Source organism: Tyto alba, unplaced genomic scaffold, assembly GCF_018691265.1.
Source record: "Tyto alba isolate M040663 unplaced genomic scaffold, T.alba_DEE_v4.0 Super-Scaffold_6, whole genome shotgun sequence".
NCBI lineage: Eukaryota > Metazoa > Chordata > Aves > Strigiformes > Tytonidae > Tyto > Tyto alba.
This window is the reverse complement of record NW_024881327.1, coordinates 41,233,071-41,260,056: the sequence shown is the minus strand read 5'-3', so window position 1 is coordinate 41,260,056 and position 26,986 is coordinate 41,233,071. Positions and strand designations below refer to the sequence as shown.

Genomic DNA, 26,986 nt, shown 5'->3' with positions numbered 1-26,986 from the left:
TAGATACCAGCACCGCAACAGTTAAATCTAGTCATATTCAAAGCACACTAGGCTATTATCCTTACATATCTATAAATAAAAACAGAAAGTGCCTAACAAACACTGACTCTTAGATGTTGTGTAGAGTTCCAAAATACATCATTATACCCAAATGGATACAGTTTCAATCCTATACCACAGCTTTAAAAAGTAAAGAGCTGTACTTCAAAGCCATGGCAATTAACCGTCCTACACATCCTAAGAACCCAAGTGCCATGCCTGTGACTCTGTATATGAATATAAACAAGTGAACTCTGGGTAAATGTATGCATATAGGAACCAGAGAATATACTTCAAATAGCAATAAGATTATATAACTACAGGCATTTTTATGATACATACAGTTTTTGCCCTTTTGAGAACTTCCCAACACTCACATATTTATGTCATTATAATTCAACCTTAAATCCACAATATTAAAAACAGACATGGAGGAAAATTACTTAATACTTGTAGAATTAGAAAAAACACTTGGGCTCATATGAGTGATAAAAATCATCCCTTTTCCAAAAATTGTTGAAATTAACCAAAATATGGATTTACATCTTTTTTTTTGCAAATTTTTAAACTATTTCATTCTGTAGCAGACAAATAAAACATGAAAAAATGTCTTTCAAATAAAATAAATATTCTTGATTGAAAATTATTACTGTTTAAAAAAATCACAAAAATGTATTTTAAAAATTTCAAAACATCTAAATTTCTCATTCGTACTATACCAACAGCTACACTTCTTATAGTTTTCATCTTTAAGAATTTTCTGCTCAAGTCTGAGATATTCATGAATTCAAAAGTGAATTGTAAATCTCGTAACTTCTGCAGAAGGAAAGACTTTACAAAATAAATTATATGTCGGATTTCATAGGCTTTTGACAGTCAGGCTGAAACACTGACATCCAAGGTCTCATTTTCTGAACACATGGAAGAAGAGTGGTTAAAGATATAAGATTAACAACTCTGCTGCAATGATACTCTATTGAAAAATGAAGTAGAAATCCACCCAGAACTCAGAGAATCACTGCCATACACCTATCTCCACAAATACGGATTTAAGTGCCTTTTTGCTAAATTACAGCCTGCAGGTGAATGGCTGGAGAAGCCATTATCATCAGGTGCAGCCTTGCGAGCAACTGAAGTTTCTTATGATTCCCAGGCATATCTGCTGGAGATGTGGTGGCTTCTTTACAGCACATCACGACGAGACAGCTGCTTTGCACTGCTTATGGTCTAACACAAGACAAAACACCATAATGTTCACAATTACGTGGCAAGAGAATGATCGTATCCTGTGTTTTCCATCTGTGAGTCATCTCACTTAGCTATACACGGTAAAGCAGCTGAGGTTAGTCTTTACCAGGTTTTGCAGTCACATAATTAAGCAGTCTTGTTTCTAGAGGTACAACTCAATACTGAAGCCTCCAATCCCACTCACAACAACATATGAAGGAAACAACTGATTTGAAAACAAATTTGATGGTAAATGACACAGGCTGAGAATATACCAATTTTATTTAAAAACTGAAATGGTATTAAATTTATAAGCATTCTCAATGGATTTTCAATCTCTATATATTGTAATTTCCATGCAAAAGAATGACGAGAAAGGCTGTCTACCCTTTTCTTTTCCAAAGCACGTAACAAACCGACCAGCAGTCCTCATTCTTCTCAAGTTCAACACAAAGGTACAATCCGTTGAACAAGTCATCCAACTTCTTACAATAGATTAGTATATTTCTGATAGGCAATATTTTCAATACTTGTATTTTTAATTACTTTTCCTGTCTTCTAGTGATTTTTGGACACTGAATGAATAACATGGTTTGAAGATCAAAAAATGAGATACAGCTCATTGAATGTATATGTTTATACAGCATAGCTGTCAAGAGTGATGGTTTTACCATTTGAAACAAATTTTTCAAATGGATATAATTTGAGGGGGCTGAAGTGATATAAATAATGTCAACAATGGAAACAAAATGTTAATTCAGGTCAAACAAGTGCTATACATTCATATGAAGATACTGCTTTCCTCTTTTTTAATTTAAATAAAACCTATTAAATATGTATCTTTTTAGAAAAGTTGGCCAGTGACCCCTTATGCCATGCAGCAAAGAACAGAAAAGCACAGCCTAACTAGCCAAGATAAAAAAAAAAATATTTTGTCTTTGCCAGATTGAAAAAAAAATGAAAACGAGTAAGTAACACGCTATTTAGAGTGTTATTATATAAAGGATGTAAATTTTTGGTAATGAAAACGCTGTTCTGCCTGTCTGTGGCAAGGTTTTGGAAGCGAAGGGGCTGCAGCGGTGGCTTCTGTGAGGAGACAATACAGGAGCAACAAGGTCAGTGGAGGAGAAGGTGCTGCAGGACTGAGCAGGTACATCCCCAGAGAGACTGTGGCCTGAGGAGGACCCATGCTGGAGCACAGAAGTGAGAAGCAAGGAGCACCAGAGAGAAGTTGTTACGCACTGACCCCAAACCCCGGCACTGCCCATTCGCTCACTGAAGGGACTGAGTGTGACCTGCTGTGTGGTATGAAGGAGGAGAGGAGCCTGGAGGGATGTTCAGCCTGGGAAAGCAGGAGGAAAAGTGCCCTAATGTTTGTCTTGTTTCCCAATACCTGATCGATAAATAAATATTTATGCTAACTGGCAATACATTAAATTCCCCAAGTTGAGCCTGTTTTGTCTGTGGCAGTAAATGGTAACTGTTTTCGCTTTCTTTAGTGTGAACCACGAGTCTTCTCACTCCTGTCCCTCCTATTTCTCCCCAGTCCCTCCATCTCACTTGGGGGGTGAGGAGTGACAAGCAGCTGGGTGGGTGCTTGGCTGACAGCAGGGCTCAAGCTACCACAAACATGAACAGTGGGAACAACTTCTCAACATAGCTCGTAAGAAAAAATTGCAATGAAACCCTCCAAACTCCCCATGCTGTCTGAGTTTACTTCCAGTCAGGCTATATTATATTCAAAATTACTACAATCATAAAAAAGACTATGCTTTTCTAGTCATGTAGCCCAAAACTGTATTACCTTAGCAACAAGACACAGGAAAAAGAAACATGAAAAAAACCCAACAAACCACTGCTTGTATAGCTCTAATGTAAGTGACATAAAGACACCACACTTCAAAAAGCACCATGGCAGATACCTTCCCTTCGGAAAGAACCAATCTGGTCAGATAACTGTGCTCACCACACTTACAAATTATAAGTGCAAACTTCAAGAGTAAGCCACCATAAGAAAAGACACACACTGATGTGTTGGTCAGCCTAACCATTTCTCTCACATCCTAAATCACAAACTGGCCAAGTAATTGTCCAAGTGGTACATGAAACCTACTGAAGTATAAATATCATACCTAGTTCTCACACAGCACATTTCCTTTTTCAGTATTGCTGAAGGTTATAGAGCATGCCAATATCCCTATTTCTGTAACTGGGTAAACAGAGGAGTAGACAGAGAAGTGAACTCAACCTAAAGCTAACATGTAAAACAGTGCCGGACCTGGGAAAGGGAACCTGGAGTCAAGTTCCAGTCCAGAGCCCCGAATGGTTCTGCTACAGCTACTGCACTAAAAATACTAGACTAGCATTCATTTAGATATGAAGATTTTTGTTCCTTCCATTCAGATAATTCAGAATTCTCTCCAGACAAAAGAAATAAAGCATTTATGCATTCCAAAAGAAAGATGCTTTCAAAAACTTCTGATTGAGCACAGAGCATTTGTCACAAGCAGCTACATCCTAAGCCAAACAGTAAGTTTTGTAACTCAGTGCCAAAACTGATTCTCTCTCAGACTGACTATCTGTACTGCTGCAGGAATGTAACTTCCAAGCCTGTACTCATTCTAAAGTAGTCCTAAGAGAAGAACAATTTGCTCAGTAGAAATCAGTTTGTATAAGCATCCCAACTGAGACAGTTCACCCATCAGCTAGACACAAACAGAGCTAAGATTTAAGGACTGTTTTCTGCCTCCTTCTTTTTTAGGTATTTTGGATATTGAGAACACTTGAGAATCTCTTCCTCAGTATTGTCCTTGGCTTTTTGCAAAATCACGTATGGTTAAACTCCTGTGATTTCAAGGTTGTCATTTGCTTTCATATTAGGTAGTTCCAGAGGAGAAAATAGAATCCTAGCAACTATGTGTCCTCCAATAACTTTAATTAGGGATCTTAATTAATAATCTTTTTCTCTAAAACTTGCAACTAGGAAAATTACAGAATTAAAGTTTCATCAAAAATGTATTGTCTCAAATTTCAGTATTAAGACTCCAGAAGCTCCACTCGGGAGCAAATATAATACCTTATGCAAAAAGTATGGTAAGAAAACTAGGTGTTTAAATAAAAAGCCATGTGTTCTTTAACCTAGGTGTTTAAATAAAAGCCAGTAACATACTGAATACTGGATCACCATTTCAACTACAGTAGATGACTTCAGATTAACAAAGTGATAGCATTACTAAAATAATCCAGACAAATTCCCTTAATCACTTCATACTCAAAATGGTTCGCTGTATTTGAGCGAAGGCCTTGTCCTTCTCTCGCCAATGCCTCCCTAGCAGTGGCCAAAGCAATCCACTGAGCATTATCACTCTGGGTGCTCAGGATCTGCAACAGCAGCTGCTCTTCGGTAGAAAGAGACTTTAAACTATGAAGTGTCAAAGACACTTCTGAGCATGGGACTTATGCAGATGAAGGCTCTCTGAAGAAATTACATCTCTCTTAAACTAAGTAGGGACAAGGAATCCAGTAATTTGGAAATTACGTTATTAACCTTACAGCAATATGATTCAAGAGTGCTCTTTTTGAATTCATACATTATCTCTGACTAATGCTTTTGATTCCCCTTAGTTCATTATTCTGTGTCAGTGTAAATGGAGCTCATCTTCATCATACATACAACCCTCCAACCTATACCTGAACAATTTAACAGCAAAGTATTTTATTGTTCTGTCAACATTTCATAATGTGCTCAATTACCGTACCAATATGTCAATCTGGTTTCCTAGACCAGACAAACACACTGCATTGTGAACAGCGAACTCAGGAACCACAGTTTGGTGAGCAGCCTTTATCCAGTGTCCCTGAGACGCAATCCCTTCCCATCTCTAATCAAGTATTTGTACACGGTATCTATAAGAGAGCTCTTTTCACGGTTTAACAGGGATAAATGCAATAAACAGGGGCAGAGTCTCAAGATTTAAAGCTCTGCCCTGGAAATATGATCTGCTCACATCAAAATGGTGTGTGTATATATATGACTGAGATCAGCCATCACTTTAACAAACCTGCATACAAAGCTGTTCTGCTCTTCAAATATTCAAGGCTTCTATGAACCCATCCTTCACTTCACTTTTTAATAAAGTAAAGAAGACTCAGTGACAATTCCAAGAATTAATCAGTCTGAGTCAGGCATAGTTTCATATATTTAAGAAGTGTGTAAAAGCCAAACTGATGATTTGGCAGAAGAAACTGCAAACCTAAAAAAAAAAAAGTGACTATGAAAAATATTTAAGAATTGAAAAACAAATGGTGAAGGGACAGAATACATTAATGATGTAATAAAGGATAACAGATTTACAGAACAGAAAATACTGACTTACTGTAAGCATGAAATGGAGGAACCTGAAAACATAGCCTTTGGAGTGAAAAAATGAGATGTGGAGGAGTTGGGAGAATGACAAACAGGCCTAGGAGAGTACAGTCTAAAGTGATGGAAACAGTCAAAATGTAGAGCAGAAAAGTAAGAACAGTGGAGGTGAATGCTTATATATAAGCTTCTGTGATGAACTTCTACAGTGATTTAGCAAAAATTACCAAGTTATATAGAATTTACAGTTATGGAAAAGCCAAATGAGCAGTTAAGATGAACGCTATAATGTTTTGGGCTCTTTTATGCCCTTCTAAATACAGGTAAATTGCGAATTACTTTTAAAATTCTCTTTGGAAGACTGTATGAAACAAAAAGTTTACAGGAATATCTAGTTAATACCTGCAGCAAAAATGCAAACACACACCAGCACAAACATTCCTAACATACTCATATTCCCTTTGGTCAAGATTTGGTCAAATACTGTATTGCACAGAGCAGGAAAGGCATCCCCAAGCTTGGGGAAGTCAAAACATGAACTTCACGTTCGTTTACTTCTTCAAACTTTATTTTAAGTTGACACAAGGAAGAAAAAAAAAAAAAAGAGCAAATTTTTATTACTGCATGATAATAAATGTTGTTGAGAAGCAAATGCGACATGTTGATAGCTTTATCTGTGTACAGTAGGATGCTCAGCAGACTCACGAAACATGAATCTGACAATCCTTTTTGAAATCTTTCCTATTTTATGGTATTTTCATTTTGAACTCTTGCCAATTCAAACTCCCTGACATCCCAACACACTGCCCGTTCAGAACAAATGGCTTTTGTGTCTCAAATGATGCACAGTAAGGCCAGAGAGAAAGGTACTAATTTTATTCTTGGAAACCTGAAACGCTTAGAAATGAGCTTTCATAATTTGGAGATGTTTAAATTTGCATTCTGGTGAAGAGGTTTTTAAAAAAAAATATAAAAGTAAAGCCTTCTAGAGAGACTAAGTGAGAAACTTCTTTAGAAAATACAAGTTTTCCAATACACTTACCGTCCAAAGAACTTCACAATTGGGGTAACAATAATGGCACCCACAAGGCCACCAATGGCAAAAATAGAAACAGTTATGGACCAGAGGAGCGTCAGCGTGCTTTCATCCACCGAGAAGCCATATCTTCTTTCCCAAGTTTCATTGTAAAACTTCTTGATATACTGAAAGAAAATACATAATAATAACAATACATGTGAAAACTCACACTTTAAGAACACAACTGAGAAACAGAATTAAAAAACACCCAGTAGCTTGCTTGCAGGAATCACCCTTGCTCTTCTACCTCCCTCCTCCAAAATATGATGCTTTACTTGCAGATGCAATTGCAATACAGACTAACTGAACCAGTCAAAGCATACATATGTTTAACTACATGCTGGTCATAAACAAGATGGGGTAAAAACCACATGTAGGCATGAATGTAGAAGGGGCTTATAAAAGAGGAAGCCCTATAAAGCAATGATATTACCATTTAGGTTGTTGGTACAACATTAACAACAGTTTGTTTTAGCCTTACTGTGTACATATGTATAAATCCTTCAGCCTGAAGTGGGGCTAAGGGCTCAGACACAGAATCACAGAATAGTTGAGCCTGTAACAACCCCTCCAGGACATCTTGTCCAACCCCCTGGCTCAGGCAGGGCCACAAAGAGCCGCTTGCCCAGGGCCATGCTCGGAGGTTTTATAATATCTCTAAGGAGGGATACTCCACACAAAACCACTCTACCTGCGCTTGGCAAGGTACTGCACGTCAGCAGAGCTCCATACACTGCTCATATACATGCTCTTAATCTCACACTGGCGATATATCACATCCTAGTGTAACATTTTTTTGGACAAGCCAAGAAAAACTGCACTGCCTGGCATCTGCCATGACTTTTAAAAAAAGAACATGCACAAATCCTTAATGCTAACTACCACTGGTCAATGATCATTAATCAGAGCCTTATGTTAAGAGCTGTGTTGGGTTTGTGTGTGGTGGAGTTTTGCTAGCAGGGGAAGGGCTACTGCGGTGGCTCTTGTGAGAAGCTTCTAGAAACTCCCCTGGCTGCAAGTCAGACCCGTCTCTGGCCAAGGTCGAGCCAATTGGCGACGACGGCTGTGCCTCTGCAACAACATACTTAAGAAGAGGAACCTGAGAGGAGCAGGAGTGGTGAGGGAGACAAACACCAAGGTCAGTGAAAGAAAGGCGGAGGGGGAGTGGGGAGGTGTGCCAAAGCAGAGACCCCACTGCAGCCTGTGGTGAGAGGGCAGCTGCCCCCCTGCAGCCCATGGAGGTCCACGGTAGAGCAGATATCCACCTGCAGCCTGTGGAGGACCCCACGCCTGAGCAGGCGGCTGCTCCCAAAGAAGCCTGGGACTCTGAGGGAAGCCCGTGTTGGAGCAGTCTGTTCCTGAAGAGCTGCAGCTCACGGCACGGACCCACACTAGAGCAGTTCGTGAAGAGCCGCAGCCCATGGGAATGACCCACGTCGGAGAAGTTCACAGAGGACTGTTTCCCATGGGAGGGACCTCACCCTGGGGCAGGAGAAGAGTGTGAGGAGTCCTCCCCCTGAGAAGGATGGGGCAGCAGAAACAGCTGTCTGCAACCCCCATCCCCTGCACCCCTGCAGGGGAGGAGGTAGAGAAATCAGGGGTTAAGTCCAGGAAGAAGGAAGGGGTGGGGGGGAAGGTGTTTTTAGGATGTGACTATTTCTCACTGTCCTACTCTGTCTGATTGGTAAATTAGTGGTGGTGGTGTTTGAATTAAATTGATGTCCTTTTATTTTTTCCCCAATTGAGTCTGTCTTTTGCCCGTGACCATAATTGCTGAGTCATTCCTCCCTGTCCTTGTCTCAATCCCCAAGCCTTTTGTTTTATTTTCTCCTCCCCATCCCTGATAGGGAAGGAATAAGCGAACTACTTTGTGGTGCTGAGTTGTCCTCTGGGCTCAAACCACAACAGAGAAAATAGTTTTACTGCTTTTTCATGGATCTATAGTGGCAGTTACTTGGAACTAAGAAAGGAAATGAGGCTCCAGTAGCAGGTAGAGGCAAAAATGTCTTGAGGAATCTGGCAAATTGGCAGAAATGCAAAGGTAATGAAGATGGAGGGAGTTGCCACCAATTCCTGCCAGATGGCAACATGACTGACAGCAAGAGAAAAGTTTGGCTTGTCTTACAGGACACAGCACCAAAAGCCATATGTTGATAGGTTTGGGGATGTGTGTGGGAGTTCACATGTAACTTAAGAAACTCCCTGGAAAATTTTTCAAGATGCTTTAAAAGTTATGGAAGTAGGAATCCTTTTGGCGAAACTCTACACTGTGCTCACCATGGAACAACATTTATCCTCTCTATTTTGTATTTCAGTCCTAGAATGCAGATCTCAGATTTGCTCAAAATTAAGTACCTTTCACTAGTCAATTTTTTTTTAAAGGTCTAGTATTGTAAAAGTGATTCTACAAATTCTTTATCATAACACTAGGAAAAAAAGATAGAGTGAATTGAAAACAATTAGTATCCATGCAATGAGGGAAGAAGGTAGGCTGTGGCCACTTTTCCATTGTATTTATAACACTGTCACCTCTGGCAGCTATACAATATCAAGGACCTACAAAGTCAGTCAATGAAAGGTAACATTCTTATCCCAAACAATTTACAGCCAAGGCAGATAACTGTTGGAGGAGGAAAGCAAGAGCTGACACCTGTTGGTTTGATACTGATGGAGTGGCAAAAAAGCCCACAATATCAGTCAAAAAGAGCTAGTTGTCTGACACCATTAAAATTAAGAATCCCAAATCACTTTTATAAATATGTTACAGCTTCTCCCCTTCAAATTTACATAAGCTGCTTTTTGAACCAAGTTCAGGTTGCTAAACAAAGTAAGCAATTTATTTGCAGTAATGAAATATGTATCAAACATGAAATCAAACACCTAAGACCCTGATATGAATCTACCTGCCAGACAAGCTGGTTCTCTTAAGAAATTAAAACCTGAGACTTATCTTCTAACTCTTCAGCTATCCGAGACCTACACCATTCTCCCATGGCAGCTTAATTTCCTTAAGAGCCTTCCATAAGGGCCCTCCAGGGTATCTTTTGAAAGTCCAAGTGCCTCTTGAATCTCTGGAGAACTCTGACAGATGCCTGAGTCATGGTTCTCCTTTGCAAAAGCCACGCCAGCTTTTACCCTAATTCTTACTTTTCTACTATGGTTTCTGCTAGTTTGTCAGGTACAAATAATTAATTCTTAGCATGCATGTTCCAAGTTTTTCCCTTAGTACCTTTTTCTTAAAGTCACATTACCCTCTAAGCCTCACTGCTACTGAACTGTGATACAAAGCCTGTGTTTCGAGTTACTATTCAGTCTTGAACAAATGCTGACATATTTTGCTGATGTATTATGCCAAAATTTTTACTAACTTTATTCCGTATCTCTACTGATATTTCAGCTTCTCCAATACATCCTTCTTTTTGAAGGTTCCAGCATGAGATCTCCCCAGACTTTTCCAATTGAAAACATTAATTCAGGTTTCTAGTTCTATCCTTCTACTTTCTGAACACCCTTTTTCGGCTTCATCCATCAGCCTTATATACCCAAGCCCTCTTGTCTGGACATTTTTTATACCTGCTGGAAGTACCCAAACTCTAGGACCAACTCACTTTTTTGGCCTTCAGTGTGCCAGAGTTTATATTCTTTTTCTGCTTTTGTCACATGAGCACAACTGCAGGGTTCTGAAGAGTGCCTTCTAACCACTTCCCTTCCCTGATGTTTAATTACACCAAAGTTTGTTCATCTTTCTAAAAGGTAAAGATGTCATAGCTTCAGTACAACATTTTTACATAGTCTCTGTATTGCCTGCAGAGACATCACTTATTTACTTTCTTTTTAGTCAAGTTTCCTCATTTTTCTGCTGTTCCCATTTTGAAATCATGGGAAGCTCTGATGCTACTGTGGTGTCTGGTGCTCTGGAAAGGATAGAGTGCCAGGCGGTCACTACTGCTGAAGGCCACAGCTCAGACGTGCAACGCTCTCACACGTTCTGTGTCACTGCTCCCCAACAAGCTCTACAGTACCACAAAGTTTTATCTTGGCACTTTTCCCCAGTTTCTTCTCAGATTTGCATGTCATAGGTACTGAATTATCCTGGGGCAGGACTCAGCAGCATAAGCCTAACACCACATTTTCCTTGTTCAAACTAGGAATTTAAAACTTTAGGCATTCCAGCCTTAGATACATGTAGTACCTGATTTGAGGGCTCTAGTTTGAAACATCAACTCTCCACCCGCAAAGTATGGCAGAAAGGTGCAGGTAGAGCATACCACTTAATGTCTTCCTTCTATCAAGTTTCTAGTAGGCCTCTTGTGCCCTGAATTAAAAGGAGGACAGGGATATTTCTCCCATCCTGTCTTATATGCTTCTATACAAACAGACAGAAAAAAAAAAACCAAACAAACAAAAAAAAGAAAAGTCAACTTGGTGCTTGGTCCATTTAGAAGAATCTCACAGTAAACTTCCGAATTAATCTGCCATTAAATCAAGTAATACATTTTATCTCTTTAACATCAATACTCAGATTATATTTAGATTCAGATATCTTCTTGTTTATTTGACATTCACTTCTGATAGTAATGAATACTAAGATAAAACATTTTTAGAACATTATTAACATTTCTTGCTAATGATAATGGCTAAAAATAGGATGCAAATTCTTCTCCCCTGGTGTTTTGACTAATTTTCTCAGCATAGCTTTGTTATTTACAAGGAGACATCAAAAAACTGCAAATATTCAAGAAAAGAAAGTACAAACTACAACACTCATTAGTAACAGATAAATGTGCTGGCGTGTACATCACCTGTGTCCAGATTCCCATTGCCAATAAAGGGGAAGCTAATAACACATACAGGTTTTGAGGAGTTGCACATGAAACAAAACAAATCTATTGGATTTGAATCCATCAAATTCTGTGGAAATGTTCCTTTGGGATTTTAATCAGTTGTCCGAACAACGTTAATGGCATAAAGCTGTATACAAAAATTTTAGCCCCTAGCTGAAGTCTACAAGGAATGGTAGCTGACTGATACCAGTATATTGTATTCTGCTGCCTCATTTCATTTAGGTAGTTGTGCTAGGGTGGGAAATAAGGGGAATATAAGGTACATATTTAAAAAATATATATAAATATAAGGGATATATTTTAAATATAAGGGAAATATTTTCCTTGTCTCTTTTAACTGTAAATAACTTACATCAACAGAAGAGATAAGCTGGTCTTTAAATGAAAATGACCTTACCCATTGTTACGAGGGTCACTCACACACAGTGACAATTATTGAACAGTTGACACAGCAGGCTATACATTTTTGCAATAATCTCACTTTCCCCCTGTCAGCCCTAAAAGGAATGCAGAGCTGCAGCTGCCTGCAGGAAGAGGGCAAGTGCTGCACAGCAGTAAGTAGCAGAGACTTTGTTTCCTGCACAGAGCACAAAGCACATCACTGTTCTACAGACCTTGCCCACAATTGGTCCATTAAATGAATTGTAGAAATTTAGCTCAGAAAAAGACAGCTTCAACTTGTATTCAATTAAAGTATTCGCTTTCCTACTGCCAAATGCTCCTGTACGTTTTTAATAAATTCTGGTAACTTTTCGAACAAGTCCATGGAGACTTTTAATTCTGGGTTTCTCATGTGGCCAAGCATTGTGGGCAAGGGGAAGCACACCTGCAATGGGCCACTGCTCTTTCCCACAGAAAAGCAGGGGACTGAGTGGGAAGTGATCTCTACTCTAAGCAGAGCTGGTGTGGTTTATTCCCCTCTTGCAACAAAAAAGAAGTTGGACTGACTCTACCTAACAAGATGACCTGCAGTAAAGTTCAGTGGTGAGAACTGCAGGGGTATTCTCCTCTTCCCTACAGCTCACTCTTCCCTACCACTATGAGCAGAACCCAGACTCTTCCCTTCAACCTGGTCACTGCAGCTCTGAGGACAGGGATAGGAAGGTGGCCTGTCTTAGACAAACGGATGACACAGATTAACCCTGGGGGTAGAGAGAGGATGAGAGAGGACCAGAGGCCACACTGGTATTTTATTCTTGAACTACACAGCTATGTATTCCTTGTCAGTATGACTACTCCTTAGCCCTAGCTTAGGCTTAACGTGAAGAAAGCCATGAAGTTCTCAAACACTGAAACACCACGCTGCAAAAAGGGAGACTTCACACATACCTGTCAACAGAATGACCAAAGGCATCAGCATGGTGCTTGGTTTCACTCTAAAAGCAACAGCAAAGACCGCAAGCAAAAGCGGACAATCCTGGAAGCATTACTAACCACAACACCTGAAATGTACCAGTTGTCATGGTATAGTTCAACCTCCCCACCCGCATCCTGGTCACCGCTATAATCTATCACATGGTTCAAAACTCATCATCTGAGTGTTGCCAAAGAGCATGTCCTATCATCCTTTCTTTACTCCTGCAGAAAGTGACATGAGAACTCTGATTACTAGGACAACTCATTTTTTAAACGGCACTTAAAAGTTTAGAAACCTGATCATTCTCACTGCTCTGTTGACAGTACCAAGACAGGGCAGGAAGGATGTCTACCATCAGGACAATCAATACCATTGCTCACAGAATTTCAGCTTCCTGCTGATTTATTCTAAGCCATGCTTATCTTCTGATGATTGCAAGGTGAAGCCATGCCTAGACATGTCATGCTAGAATAAATATCCAACTTGTCCAACCCCGTGTTATTGACACAAAAAGTACCAGGAACTTCAAGAAAATTCCCAGAAGTTATGAAGGGGGCATTCCTACAGGCTGACTCTATTCCTAGTCCTTTGGGACATCAGTTTACCAAATCAAATACACATATGAAACATAAATAAATAATAAAAAAAAATTTCTTTCATTATTTGCATAAACATTGCATCCATCTTTAAAGTGACTAACCTGTTTAGGTGGAAACCTAGCCACACATTTATTTTAATAAGAGATTTCCACAAAAGAAGGAGCTTAGCTTTGGAAAGAAATATTTTTAAATGGAATTTCCAGTTCGTTCCCAAAATTTACTAGCTACTTCAAGATAGTGTTGTTTGCAACTCTACTGAATTGCTTACTTCTGTGCTTGACTGAATTAAGAGGATCTCTAGACAGCCAGCATAAAAACAAAATGTTCAGATTTCCATTGATGGTAACTGATATTTTAATGAAATCCCCCCAAATATTGTACACTGATTTCACAGTACTCTATTATTCATCAAATCTATTCCATATGTTGCTGCCAACAGATGGTCAACACAGCAGTTTTGAATTCGGAACCAAACAAAGCATCACCACGAAATGCAAAAGAGGCCCATTATTTAAGAGGAAGCCAAGGGCATTATTTATAGTATCAGGACTATGGCAATAAAATGTTGTGCAACTCTCCAAAACTGAATGATGTGAACAGAAGTTGCTAAACATGTGCACAGAGGTACCAAATACTCACTAAAAAGACACAACATTAAAAATACCTTATCATGCAGAAGTGTGCAAGATTTAGTATCAGTCTGGGCTTGGGGAGAATGAGAAGCAAACCATGTGCACCCATTCACCTCAACAGCAGTATTTAGTTTTCTGACAGCTACTGAATTTATGTGAAAACCACATGGACAGCAGAAAGAAGCTTTCAGGCAAAGGAAAGTTACCGTATGAGATTTAACCTATTCCACTAGACCAGGAGGACTGTAAAAGGATGATGTTGAGGACTGCACAACAGCTGGACAAGTCTGCCCTCTACTGATACTAAATTCCAATTTTGTCAGTCACTTACCACTGCAGGAGCATTCACCACAGAGAGATTGTAACCATAAAGGAAAGATGACCCAAAAGCACCAGTTAAAGAGGCTACAATAAGACTCCCAGACCAATTCTGAAAAACAAAGAAAAGATGCAGCCATTGTTAGTCTACTTTAAATTAACATACCTCAGGTTTTAAACACTCCTTACACTATTTTGCATAGCTCTTGCAGGCAGACGTCCTTGCTGCAGAATAACGGTCTGAAAGATTTCCTCTCACTGCAATCCAAGGAACAGTAAATTTGAAGTGACGGCTTCTCAGTTAACATTTACCAAGGCATAAGTGAACATTTGGACTTCTTTCAACCTCACAGATTTTTGCTGCAAGCATCCCCTCAGCCCCCACACCAAAAACTAAAATGCTGGAGAAGCATGTTCTCAGCAAAGGAAACCATTGGCAACATACCACTAATAAAACAAAGCAAGGAGCAGCATATATTTGATGTGTCTGTGGGTAGACGTGAGTTAGGTGAAAACTTGTGAGACGGTGTCCCCCCCTAATCCCATGAGTATAAGGATTACTGAAATTGTAACCAGAAAAAAAAAAAAAAAAATGCCTACAAACTAGGTTTTGTAACCCAAATGCAAGTCTCCAACAGTAATTTGCTGCCACACACACACACTCTCCAACGAAAACGTCATTTGCCCTTCTTCCCCAGTGACACACCTGTACCTCTCCCTTCTCAGGTCTCCTCCATCCATCCCCCTCATCCATTTTAAGCCCTCCTCTGCTAACAATTTTTTCTTCCACATCAGCTCTTGAATAAAAGGTCGGACTGCTTTGATTTGAGAAACTTTGCATTTCAGAGTCGTTTCCACCTTTCCCAGTATTACTTTCTGCCACTTAGTTGTCCTGCTGGATTACAGGGAGCAGCGTAAGTGACCATCGCCATTCCCAAGAGACGCTGAAGAGCTGGTCGGCTATGAATGTTGCTTTGTAGACCATGGAAGACAACTTGTGTTTATTGACTTCTGAATACATTAAAGCGGATGGCTTTTTAGCGCCTTTTGAATTTAGAAAAAAAAACCCAACCCTCTGCTAAGAATCTAGAATTTCAGGCACAGCTCACTCATTTTATGCCCAGCCTCATCATTCACTGAAGTCTCAATCCTTTCAAAAGGAGAGAGACCTGCTGAAGCAGGCCTAATAAACTCAGCTTCAGTTATATCACTTACAGCAGACACAACAGGTTAATGAGCCAATACATTCTATCAACTGCACAAAGCCCTATGTTTGCTCTGGAAAGTGAAGATTTGGAGCATGCACCAGGTTCCCATAGGTAGCACATGGCATAGCAGCAGTGACGATGCACTGGAACAAGCTCCACCAGCCTCACAGGCACAGCAGGACAAGTGAACATGCTGTGATTGTTAGAGTGTGCCAGAGCTCACAGCCAGAGATGTTGTCGTAGACTTACTATGACCCATGAAGAAGGGATGAGATACTTGGGTGCCAGGGCAGGGACCGAAGCATACAACCCAGCACACGTGGCGTCTGCCATGCTCCGTAGCTGCCAATCCTGAGGGCTCCAAACACGCCCTGTGAGACAGCTGAGTGATTTTAACTTCTTCCACACAATGTGGGAACTCTTAAGGGATTATACAGTTCATTAACCAGCCTGTTTTCAGTCATGTCAGGAGGAAGCGTACAGGGGGAAAAACACCCCATGTAACAAAGATATCCCATTGAGTTCATTAGATAAGCCAAATACAATTTATTATTAGCCAGCTTCTTAAAACGAACCTCACACACACACACACACAGATTTGCATCATTACTTTGGTAGCAAAAAGTAGAAATTTTTACATGACTTTATTTAGCTTCTGGTGATAACACCTCCTATTAGGTGCCCATTATTTCTCTACTATGCACAAGCATTCCTACGCTTAGGAGAAATTGTTACTACTCTGAACAAATGACACTGAGGAGAATATTCCTGGAGGTCTACCAGGCTGCTCTCAATGGGTTCACGAATGATAAGTGCAAGTTCACAAGTGCTATGTGGTAATCTTGATGCAATATTGCTAAAGGGCTCTATTCCAACAATGTTAGACCCATCAAAAAAATCCTGCAAACAAAATAACTCAGAACATATAGGCTAATGTTTATTAAAAACTCCAGTGAATGCTTAAACCTTTCAGCACAGGCAAATTACATGCACATGAGGCTGTGGAAGATAACGCAGTACAAATCATGGAAGTACTGCCAAATTAGAAAACCCCACATCCACTTTATTTTCAAGTGTTGCAAATAGCTGGGTTTAGAGCCTACTTCAATACCATTAATTTTTCAAGCATGCAGTCTGCTGCAGAAAACCTCAGACTTACTTGATTCAGAGTTTTGCAGTTCTTAGAACACAAACGTCAGCTTCTCCACGACCTGTCTCCTCATACACTATTTTAAATATTTGCTCAGGCTTCAGCAGCGCCAGATAAAAGACGAAAGCACAATGAAGCAAGAACGCAAAAAAAAAACAAAAAAAACAAAACAAAAAAAAAAAAACTGTTGCTCAGAAAAATATTAAACCTGCGGCAATGTTAACAAAAGGAAAGGAAATAAAAAAACCCAGCCAATGTGTTTTATGGTGACCGGGAAACAAGAAGGCAACCACGCCTCCCTCATAGGTGCTCCTTGACTTCATGGCCGTTCGTGTGCTCAGGCGTCGCTGCCGTCAGCACAAGGGCAGGTAGGTGTGACCCTCACCGCAGCAGTAAGGCGTTCGGTCAGGAAAGTCGCACCTGAGCTCACAGCGAGGACCTCCAGACTCTGAGAACTGCTTACTTGTGAAAGTCTACATTTCTGGTGTCACCACAGGTCCCAGGGCACCGTGCTCTGAAACATGCTTTTCCCACCTCCTTTCCTCGTTCGGCATGCAGGGTAACATTTGTGTCAGCTCCTGTGAGCCTTACGACAGTTTGCATTTCAGTTTTCGAAACACTGTTTAGAATATTGCACTTTGGTTATTTATAACCCTCGTCTCAGATTAAACACAACTGTAAGCAGTAAACACTGCACGCATACATGAGGAAGTTTTCACGCTCTCTAAGGGATATCCCTAAGACCTGCTCCTGATACCGGGAAGCCGGATTCCGGAGCGCGATACCCTGAAGGAGCTCCAGTTTTAGGAGAGCACCAACCAACCTTCAGCTCCGGGAAGGGCCGTGGCCGCTTCGGCACGGCCGCAAGCCGGCCGGGGCCGGCGGCAGGTGCTCCCGCTGACCCGGTGGCCCTCCGGGCAGCGCTCTGCCCCGCCGGGGCGGGCGGGCTGGCGACGGCAGCGGCGCCCGGGCCCCGCTCCGCGGGCGGACCCGCCGCCACGGGGCTGAAGGAGCGGTGAGGCGGCACGCGCGCCGTGAGGGCGCGCACCGGCCGCGCCGCTGCCCTCCGCCCGTCCTACGGGTCGCGGCTCGCCGGCCGCGGTATTTTTAGCTCTGCCCGCCGCCGGCCTCTCCTGCACCGGCACCGACAACTTTCCGAGCGGGGGAGGGCTCCGCGCCGCCGCTGTGCGACCGGGGCTCTTGCCTCGCCCCCCGCGGGAGCAGCGGCGAGTTGCTCGGGCTCTCGCCGCCGCGCACCAGCCTCGCCTTCTCCTCCCTCCCCGCCACCCTGGGAAAGGGCTGAAGTCACCCCCCCCCTCCCCGTTAATCGTCCCCGAGGCGCGGGCAGCGCAGGCCGAGCTCCCCAGCGCTTAGCCAGCGACGGGCATTTCCAAAACAAAACACCCCCGGGGAGACGCCGCGCTGCCCCGCGCTACTTACGCTCCCGCCTGCGCGGCGGCCGCCCCCCTCTGCCCGCACCACCAGCGTGGCCGCCTCCGGCCCCGCCGCAGGGTCCATGCCGCTGCCGCACATCTCCGCCGGGCAGCGCGCAGCGGGGGCGCGGCCGCGGGAGGTGGCGCTGAGGGGGGGGGGGGGGGGGGGGGGGGGGGGGGGGGCGGCGGTGCCGGCGTTTTGCAGCGGCTCCCGGTGCCCGGCGCAGGCCGCCCGGGGGCTGCAGGGTTGGAAGGGCCCGAGCCCATTTTATTATCTGCGTGATTGTACATAATTTAAGCAAATGTGCGGTTTGCCCGGCAGGCCCCTTCCCTCGGCAGGGCTCTACCCAGCAGGGCAGGGAAATGTCACGAGTGGGTGTTCATCACGGACACCCCCGTCCGGCTTTCTGCATGCAAGACGCTAGAGTAAGGAGGGGAAGAGTTTTCCCGTCTTGCCGGTGCTGTAAAGTGAAGATACCACAAGACTTGTAGCCAATTAAGATGTTAACCGCACGGGGTACAGCTGTTTCCACAGCCTCAGGAGGTTTAGATCTGAAACGCCACGCTGCTGTTGTGTAACGGATGGCAATTAGGCATGCTACCTGGGGAAGGTAAAAACTTTCAGCTATTATTTTTGAAGGTACCTATTTGCAAACGTGGGGATTTTGAACTGTTAAGTGTTAAACTACACCTAGCTGGCAATGGATGAGTAGTAGCTGCATCTGGGAACTATTCCCAAATGACTGCAGTTAATACTGGTGTAACTGAGTTGCTGTTTCCACTTCTGACATGATACCTACCTCACAGCTAGCTCAGAGCTCCCAAAGGCACAGTAAGTAATGCCATAAAGTGCTACAGGTTTGAAAGCATTATATGGTGTAGGAACTTGGAAGTGTCATTGTCTCAGATCAAGCTGAGCAGTGTTTCAATAGAAAGCCAGATGCTGCTCATTAACATGTAAAATTACTGTACATATTGAGAAACATCAGCACAGATGGATGATCCAGGCATCATTTATAATATTTTTGAATGGTCATAAGCTTTAAAAGAGTCAAGTTAGGAGAATCAAGCCTCTAAAATACATGGAGTGTATTTGAGATGAATCAGACACCTGTGTTTTAGTTTCATTTTAAACAGCACAGAGTGCAAGTAGTTCAGTTCATACTCAAATACAAATAATAAGGCTGCATGTGATTAATATGTACATAATTTGTCACCTTCACACACTTGTATTTTTTGACCTTTTACAGTCACTAAGTTACAGAAACTAAAGACATGCTACTCTCTATATGCCTGAAGTTTTAACCCTGGCAGCTTCCCCTTGCTCAAATCTCCATGTTCCCATGGAAAGAAGCATCATTTTGCTTTTGTCTTACATGTCAGAGCAAAAGGGAAAAAGGGGAAGAATACACAGCTTTGCAGGTTGTTGTGTAAGAAAGGCGTCAGAGACAAAATCAAAGCTCCTTTCCACAGAATACATCCTCCCAGAATTTCCTTTTGAAAGCACAGAAACTATTCTCCAAAAGGTTAGCATTGTCCCCCGTAAAAGGGAGTCTTTAACCTATCATGAAGTCAAGTAATCCCAGAATGATTTGCCAAAACCGCTTTTTGGCTAGTACAAAACCAGATGTACATATAAAGAGAAACACAGGAGAAAACAAGAGGCCTGTGGTGCAGGTTCACAGTAAGCCAATTAGTAGTCCAGGTACCAAAGGCAGAAAGAAAACAGCAGCATTATGGTGTTTAGGACACTGAGCCTGTGCCTGCAAGTATTCATATGGGTTCCAAATAGTTATTTTCTACTTCCAGTCCCCAAATAGCAAACAAATGTGTTGACAGAAGATTTGGGGAATTCACTCACCATTTTTTTCTTCACTGCCTTATTTTCTTTCATCTCACTGTTGCTTTGCTGTTTGTCCTCCATTGTGTGTTACCTTTTTAGGTAATAGCTGAGGAAAGAAAAGAAGGAAATTTTTGGTACTGTTCAGCTGAGGTAGGATGGTGGGTTTTTTTAATAAAATCATAAATCTGACCTAGGAAGGAGTTGAAAAACCCTATGAGAAGTCTAGCTACTCCCTTCCAAAGTCAGATCCTCATTCAGGAACGTGTAGCAGCACCAAACTGAATGCAACTGAAGCATACATGCAAACCGTGTTTAAGTAGTCTACTCAGAGGGCAGCATGCTCTGTGGAGTGGGCATAGTAGTTCCTAGCACAACTAAAGTGTGAAGGAAAATAACCTACAGTACCAGGCTCTTCAGCAGGCACACTGTCTCTATTAGAGTAGGAGCATGAGACCCACTGCAACTACAAAACGAGTTTAGTTAGTCAGGTGGAGCTACGTTACTACGGCTGGGTTGCTGCCAGGACAATTTGGATTAACTGATGGTGTGGTTCTAATGATTATTAGGCCTTGTAAACTTTATAATGCTGGGGCATTGCCTGAACATATTTGTGAAGGAGGGGTCCATTTATTTACTGCTCTGTCAGGAAAATTCTTGCCTGAACATCACCATATGTGCTTTAATAATGTTAAAGGACATTTTATTAAGAAACTAGACAGATTTCTGGTGTTTCAGAGAGGATGGATTATCTGTTATTTACACTGTGCTTCATTGTATGATCTTGAGTGATCCATCAGTCTGTTCAGTTAATTTGGAATATGGATTACTGGGTTCTTCTATCTCAACAACTTGAGATGACAGCACATTTCAAGATCTTTGCTTCCTTGGTCATTAAGGTAATGATAAATCCAGTCTTGAATGCAAGTTGTCTTGTAGACAAGAGTCTACAAGCTAGTGAGCTATGATACATGGGGAGTAAACAGTCAGTTTAGTGAAACAGCATTTTGGAGTGGAAACTGTGTTGAGGCCATCACACATGCAGGAGGTTTTTTAAGAAGAAACCCTATCTGATACTGCTATTGACAGTATGGGGACCATTATCTTAGATAGTTCCAAGAAATCAGGCTGAGCTTTTAAGTAAGAGAAGCTAGAGATGTGACAGCATCCTATAAGCGCTAAAGCCAGAAAAATTACCTTCTTCCCTCTCTACCTCCCAGTGCAGTCAATGCTAAAAATCCAAACCCAATTCCTTTCTCTCTGCTGCAAAGGGCCTTAGTCAATTCCTGATAAATTACTCTTCAAAAGAGAACTTTCAAGGCAAAGGTATTTCACTTTATAGGAAAGATGCTTAGTCTCATCATCAAACAGTTCAGCCGTCCTATGCCACATTTAACAAGCATATCAAAAATAATGTCAGACTTGCTCACTGCAGCACCCACATGCTATACAGTATTTCATATACAGATAATGTAGATAATTAAATTAATTAAGGTTGTGACAGTATGAACAAAGCATCATCAAGCTGGAATTTAAGAGCTTACAAGACAAAGAGTATACGTGGCATAGCAGTGAAACAAACAGCACAGGCTCAGTCAGAAACAGTCTGCTAAGCATCTGTAGAGACATAAGTCAATCTCACAACTAAACCACTGGCAAGGATAACTTGTGTCTGCCTTCCCTCACTGAGTCTTTTTTTTTTCATATAGCTGAATCTTTCTCTTGTTCTTTAAAACACTTTTAAGATATGTTTGTTGTGTCTGGAAAGTTTAATTGCTAGCAGTATACCATCTGCAGAAGTGTTCATTCTGAACATTCTCCCATATTTCAGGTAACCCTCATTTCACAACATTTTGAACACATCCATTTGACTGTAGAAAAAGGAATGTTACTATATCCAGGTCAGACATCCAATGTGATGCAAAAGATAAGGAATCTGGGCTGATGAGAGAGCAGAAATCACTGCAATCCATCACAGATTTGTCAGTGTTACTTTTGCAGTCTTACTGACTTGTATGCAAGGAAAACATATTACAGCAAGCAGAAACCTGATCTTCAGATTTCAGTGTTTGACAAAACCTAAAGAAGTGACATTCCAGTTAGGGGAATGAAAGTCTGAGGTTTGCGCTGCTGCTGCTGGTGGCCATTCACTGAAAAGTTTTAATAGGGCAGAAAAATCTATTCCTTCCCCCTGATATTCATATTGCTCTTACCAGGTAAGATGCTTAAGTTGTGGATCCAGAAATATTAATTCATTATTCATTCTTTATCGTGGAAGATGAGATCTGTCTGCTCCCTAGCTTGTACAGTTAGTCAGGAGGTGACCCATAAATCAGGAAAAGCTCATTTACTTTAGGCCAGGGGGCACCATCCATTTCAGCATTACAATCAGAGCTACCATTTGCTTCCCTGCTTATCCAGCAGTTTATTTAGCAATGTATATGTTCAGTTCACTAATAGGGCATGCAATCCAACTGACTCCTACAAATTGTTAGCCTTGGCAAGGATGTCTCAGCACTTCACAGAGCAGGAGCTTTATGACTGGCACAGCAAACTGACTTGAAAGAGATATGAATAAACCTACTGTAATCTAGGTTTGGTTCTGAACTTCTGTTGAATGTTCAGCATTCATTAACGGACTGCAAGTCAGGAAAAAGAAAAGCTATTGGAAAGCTGTCACGTTCACAAAAAGCAAATATGCAAAGGGAGCCATTTCAGATGAACTCAGGTTTTAAATAGCCATAGTTGCTATGTTAGGTGACAACATCAGGAAGGAGTTGACCACCTCAGAAAAGCTGAGTTATAAGCCACAGTTACTAAGAAAAAAAAAAAAAAAAAAAAAAAAAAGAGGAGTACAAGACCTGGAATAGATCAGTTATTGTTGTCCACTCTGAGCGTAAAGCACTGTTAGGGCCTGTAGCCTGTCAGGGCCCATTTGCCATCTTGTTCAGAATTACAGCAAGCCACTGGTCACTCTACCCAAGGCATATCACAAGCAAGCTTCAGGCAGTTTATCAGCAATATAAAAGGTTCTGCTGATACAAATTCCTCATGATGGGGAAACACAGCTTCCGTGTCCGTCTCCCAAGTGCAAAGTATACTACACTATAGAAAGATTATGTCTGTGTCAACGTTGCACTGCTGTGGACAGGGAAAATGTGGAAGTCAGATGAGCAGCCTCCAGCTGACAAAATTAACTTGTAATTATAAACCAGCACAGTCTCTCAAGGACAGAAAGGGACTGCTTTGCACTCCTCAGAGTAAACCTCTTTCAGGTGTAGCACGGAATAGTTTGGTTTCTTTTAAAAACAGGAAAAAGAAGCACTAAGAGAGACAACACTACAATAGGGCATGAATCACAAAGCTTTGGAAAACACACTGATGTAAAAATAACCCAGAAAGACTCAGTAAGTTCTACTGGGCCATGGAGAACTGACATCTAATAATTTTTGCCTTTAGGAAGGCAAAATTGTCCAACTTAAGTACTTTGGTTTGCTATGCATTGTATTGGAAATAGGTAGATGCTTCAGAAGACTTTTTTTTTTTTTTTTTTTTTGGATTCAACACTTGAACTCTAGTAAAAGAGGATGGAGGAGAAAAGTTTTGAATCTCACTCCTATTCCATAGCTTTTGTGCTGCTACCCTTTTTCCACTCAACTACAGTGGAAATTCTCTGTGACTGCAGTTGAGTGGAAATTCACACTTCTGCCTCTCAAAAAAGGAGCTGTCCTTGCAGTATAACAGATTTAAGGTGAGCACTTCCTTGTGCTTCAAGCTAGATGCTTCTGTCTAGTCTTATGGCATGTACTTCAATGAATGTGCTCCTCTCCCTGGTACTGTAAATCACACATACACACTCATACAAAAGAAATCCACCATCATTTCATGAAAAGATTGATCAATTAGAGCATCCAAATGTGAAGAACACATTTCAAGTTTCTGTGTCCCCCAAATCAGGAGCAATTTAGGTATTAGATCCCAATAAGTGACATAACTGGTCAAAATAGGTGTTCTGGAACTCCATGAAGAACTGAAGGAATCATTTTCTTCTCAAGTAGTTTTGTTAAGCTAGGTCTATTCTGCTGCAAGTGAGACTGTACAAGTCAATATTTCTTATAGTGTTTATGGAGAATGTCAAACAGTCCCCATATTAAAATACCATTGCTGGAATCAGGTGTGGCAGGATTTTAATTTGGCACAGAGCATTCCTATGCTGCTGAACAATTTAACAAGAATTAATCTCAAATACTGTAGACAAACCCAGCTTCCACAAATACCTGATCTCTAAAGTAATCAGTTTACATAGTGTTGAAAAATGTCTATGTCTTTTTTACTATATGGGTAGTATCAGTCCTAAAGTGTCTTTACAAGATAATGAATTATTGTATCTGGATTTCAGTATTTCATACAAGTCACAGTCTGATCTCTTATACTGAGAAGGGGAAAGATTGAATTTCTATTTCAAAATAAATGTTTTGGTTTGTTGCTTTTTTTTTTTTTTTAATATAAATGGGGGAGGGGGGATGTAGGGTGCGGGACTAAAGCTATTTTCCATAGAAATCTATTAACCAGGAGAGGAAGACAGATATTTCAGAGTTAATGACTGCTTATATAAAAGTTGAGTACTTCACTAGCACAGGAAATTATTTGTTTACTATTTTCACAAAATTGGTTTATGGCAAGGTAAATCTATTCCTCCCTCCCTGAGTCAAACCCTTGAGAACATTGCTAAATTTGAGAAGTTGCTCCAAAGTATCAAGTCCAACTTCTAGGTGCTACTCACCACATATGCAAAGTATTCTTCGCTTCCAGAGATTTCTGAAGTTCAGTGCAGTTCAGAAGCAGCCCTCTTCTCTGAAACAGGGACAGGTAAATCATTGAATTAAATTCACAGCCAGCTTCAACTCTTTTATACCTTTTCAGAAGTAATAAATAATTAACAGTAAAAACAAAGAATAGTATGATGCTTCAGCTGGAATTCACGCAATAAATTTTTCTACCCAATAGAAAACAAACTGCCTTTTATGGCTGCAATACCATACAAGAGGTCTTTGTTTCAATTGCCACACAATGTGAAAAAGCTTTGCTTCCCACGTTTGAACCAATAGACATTTGAAATGCAAGTGCCTAAGGCTAAGACTCATTCATATACTCTTACCCAGTTATGAGTGACCAGGTGGAGGAACACCCGCAGCATTCTATGTGCTTTTACCAGTGATGAGTTGGGCCAGTACTTGTGTGGGTGAGACAGTGTGTGGCACCTGTCAGGAGTCATCCCTCTGCAAGACTTTGAAGGGCTGGGACAGTACAGTAACAAAAACCACAGTAGTTCATAAAAATATTTACCTTGTCTGCTCTTCTGACTTTGTGACATAGAGAGGAACTCCATAAAAGTCTTAGTTTAAATATTAAAGAAAAGCAGATTTGTCTTTGCTTTTGCTATCGATTCCTTAGGTCCCAAAACTCAGCAGAGATAAGAGCACTCCTCAGTGTGAAAAGGTGCTCACTAAGTTGTTTTTTCCCTGCTGGTATGTATACTTCTTTCTTTGAAAATCCAATGTATGTTGAATTAGGCTCCTCAGCATTTCTTCAAGGACCTTGGTAGCTAATTTAGTTGTATTATCTGTAAACTTGCAGATGCTAAACTATCCGAGATGGAGAGGCAGCTGTACAGATGTGAGTTAGCTGAAACTGTAAATTCTGGCTGGGATTTGAAGTAACCTTATTCTTTTAGGAATGGTGGCATTATTGAATGTATGGTGCTTGGTTCATATTTCAGGTTATGATTTCAGGTTATGGCAGCTCCTATGGGTCACTTTTGACCCTGTTACATAAATCTCAATGAAGTTCTCAAAAGATGCTACCATCAAATTTACTTCAGCTAAACTTAGGCATTCTTGTCTGGTTACAAGTTGCTAATCGGTGAAAATAGCACTTTTGAGGGACAGGAAAGAAGTTCTCTGCAAGATCCCCTAGCATATTTTATCTGAAAGTGTCTTTAGATGTGGCACCCAATATCTTCTCATTAACAGGAAAAAAAAATAAAGTTTTGCACTTTAGCTCAGTGTAACACAGTGGTTATAAGGACACAGGAGATTCCTCATTCTCTAGAGTGAGGGAGCAGACACAAGATTTGTTTGAAACTCACCTATCTCAGATACAAGTGACAGATGATACCTTCCAGACCTATATACATTTAATTTGTTTTAAATAATTACATTTTAAATGAAATCTTAATAACTTTAAAATGAATCCGAAGTGATTAGGTTGTGACATCTAAAACCAAGATGCACACTTCTTAGTAGCATCCATCATTTGTGGAAAGGACTTGTTGCTCGGCATGCCCCATGATTAACACAAGGACAGGAAAATAAGCAAGACAAGGCTATAAAGCTGGCACTGCTACATTATAAAACAAGTTATATGTGGTTATGTAAGTTTTGGGAAGACATGCCTGTTCAAAAAGCATGAATTCAATGACTGTTGAAGAGCAGCCCACCCTGTGCTAGAACTAATCCTTTCAGACTAAACAAAGCTACCTCTTTGATCCAAGTTTGCTCAAGTTTTAGATTCAAGTTTATAAATTTGGCCCATATCAACCAGAGCAAGAATACAAAAAAAACATCTCAAGGGCAACTTATGCAGTCATGACCAAGAAATCGGATAAACGAAACAATAATTCTTTTGTTAGATACCACACAAGAAAGAAGCGAAGATTTTTTTCCATAAAAATGGTTAACAGAACAGAAAAAGTAGAGAGAATCTTTACAAGCAAGCCTCAGTTAAAAGCTCACCAACTGAATATCCAGACAGAAGTCTGAAATTTAATTTCAGGTTCAAGATTAATTTTTTCATTGTTAGGAAGCTGAAAACAGACCTGTGGAAATAAATGTGATAA

General features: G+C 41.0%; 1 protein-coding gene across 4 annotated transcripts in view; it reads right to left on the bottom strand.

Moving 5' to 3' along the window:
* SLC2A9 (solute carrier family 2 member 9) overlaps positions 1-26,986 on the bottom strand; it is a 132,202-nt gene that overhangs the window by 85,729 nt on the left and 19,487 nt on the right. For 3 of the 4 annotated variants that reach the window (XM_032984517.2, XM_032984516.2, XM_032984515.2), the window contains exons 2-5: positions 24,872-24,942; positions 20,110-20,197; positions 14,471-14,569; positions 6,672-6,832 (exon numbers count right to left, since the gene is read on the bottom strand). In XM_032984517.2, coding sequence (XP_032840408.1) covers positions 6,672-6,832; positions 14,471-14,569; positions 20,110-20,172 — 323 coding nt within the window. In that variant the 5' untranslated portion in view covers positions 20,173-20,197; positions 24,872-24,942. Of the gene's footprint in view, positions 1-6,671; positions 6,833-14,470; positions 14,570-18,255; positions 18,357-20,109; positions 20,198-24,871; positions 24,943-26,986 lie in introns of those variants that run through there. The other variant, XM_042808199.1, reaches the window with a different exon arrangement.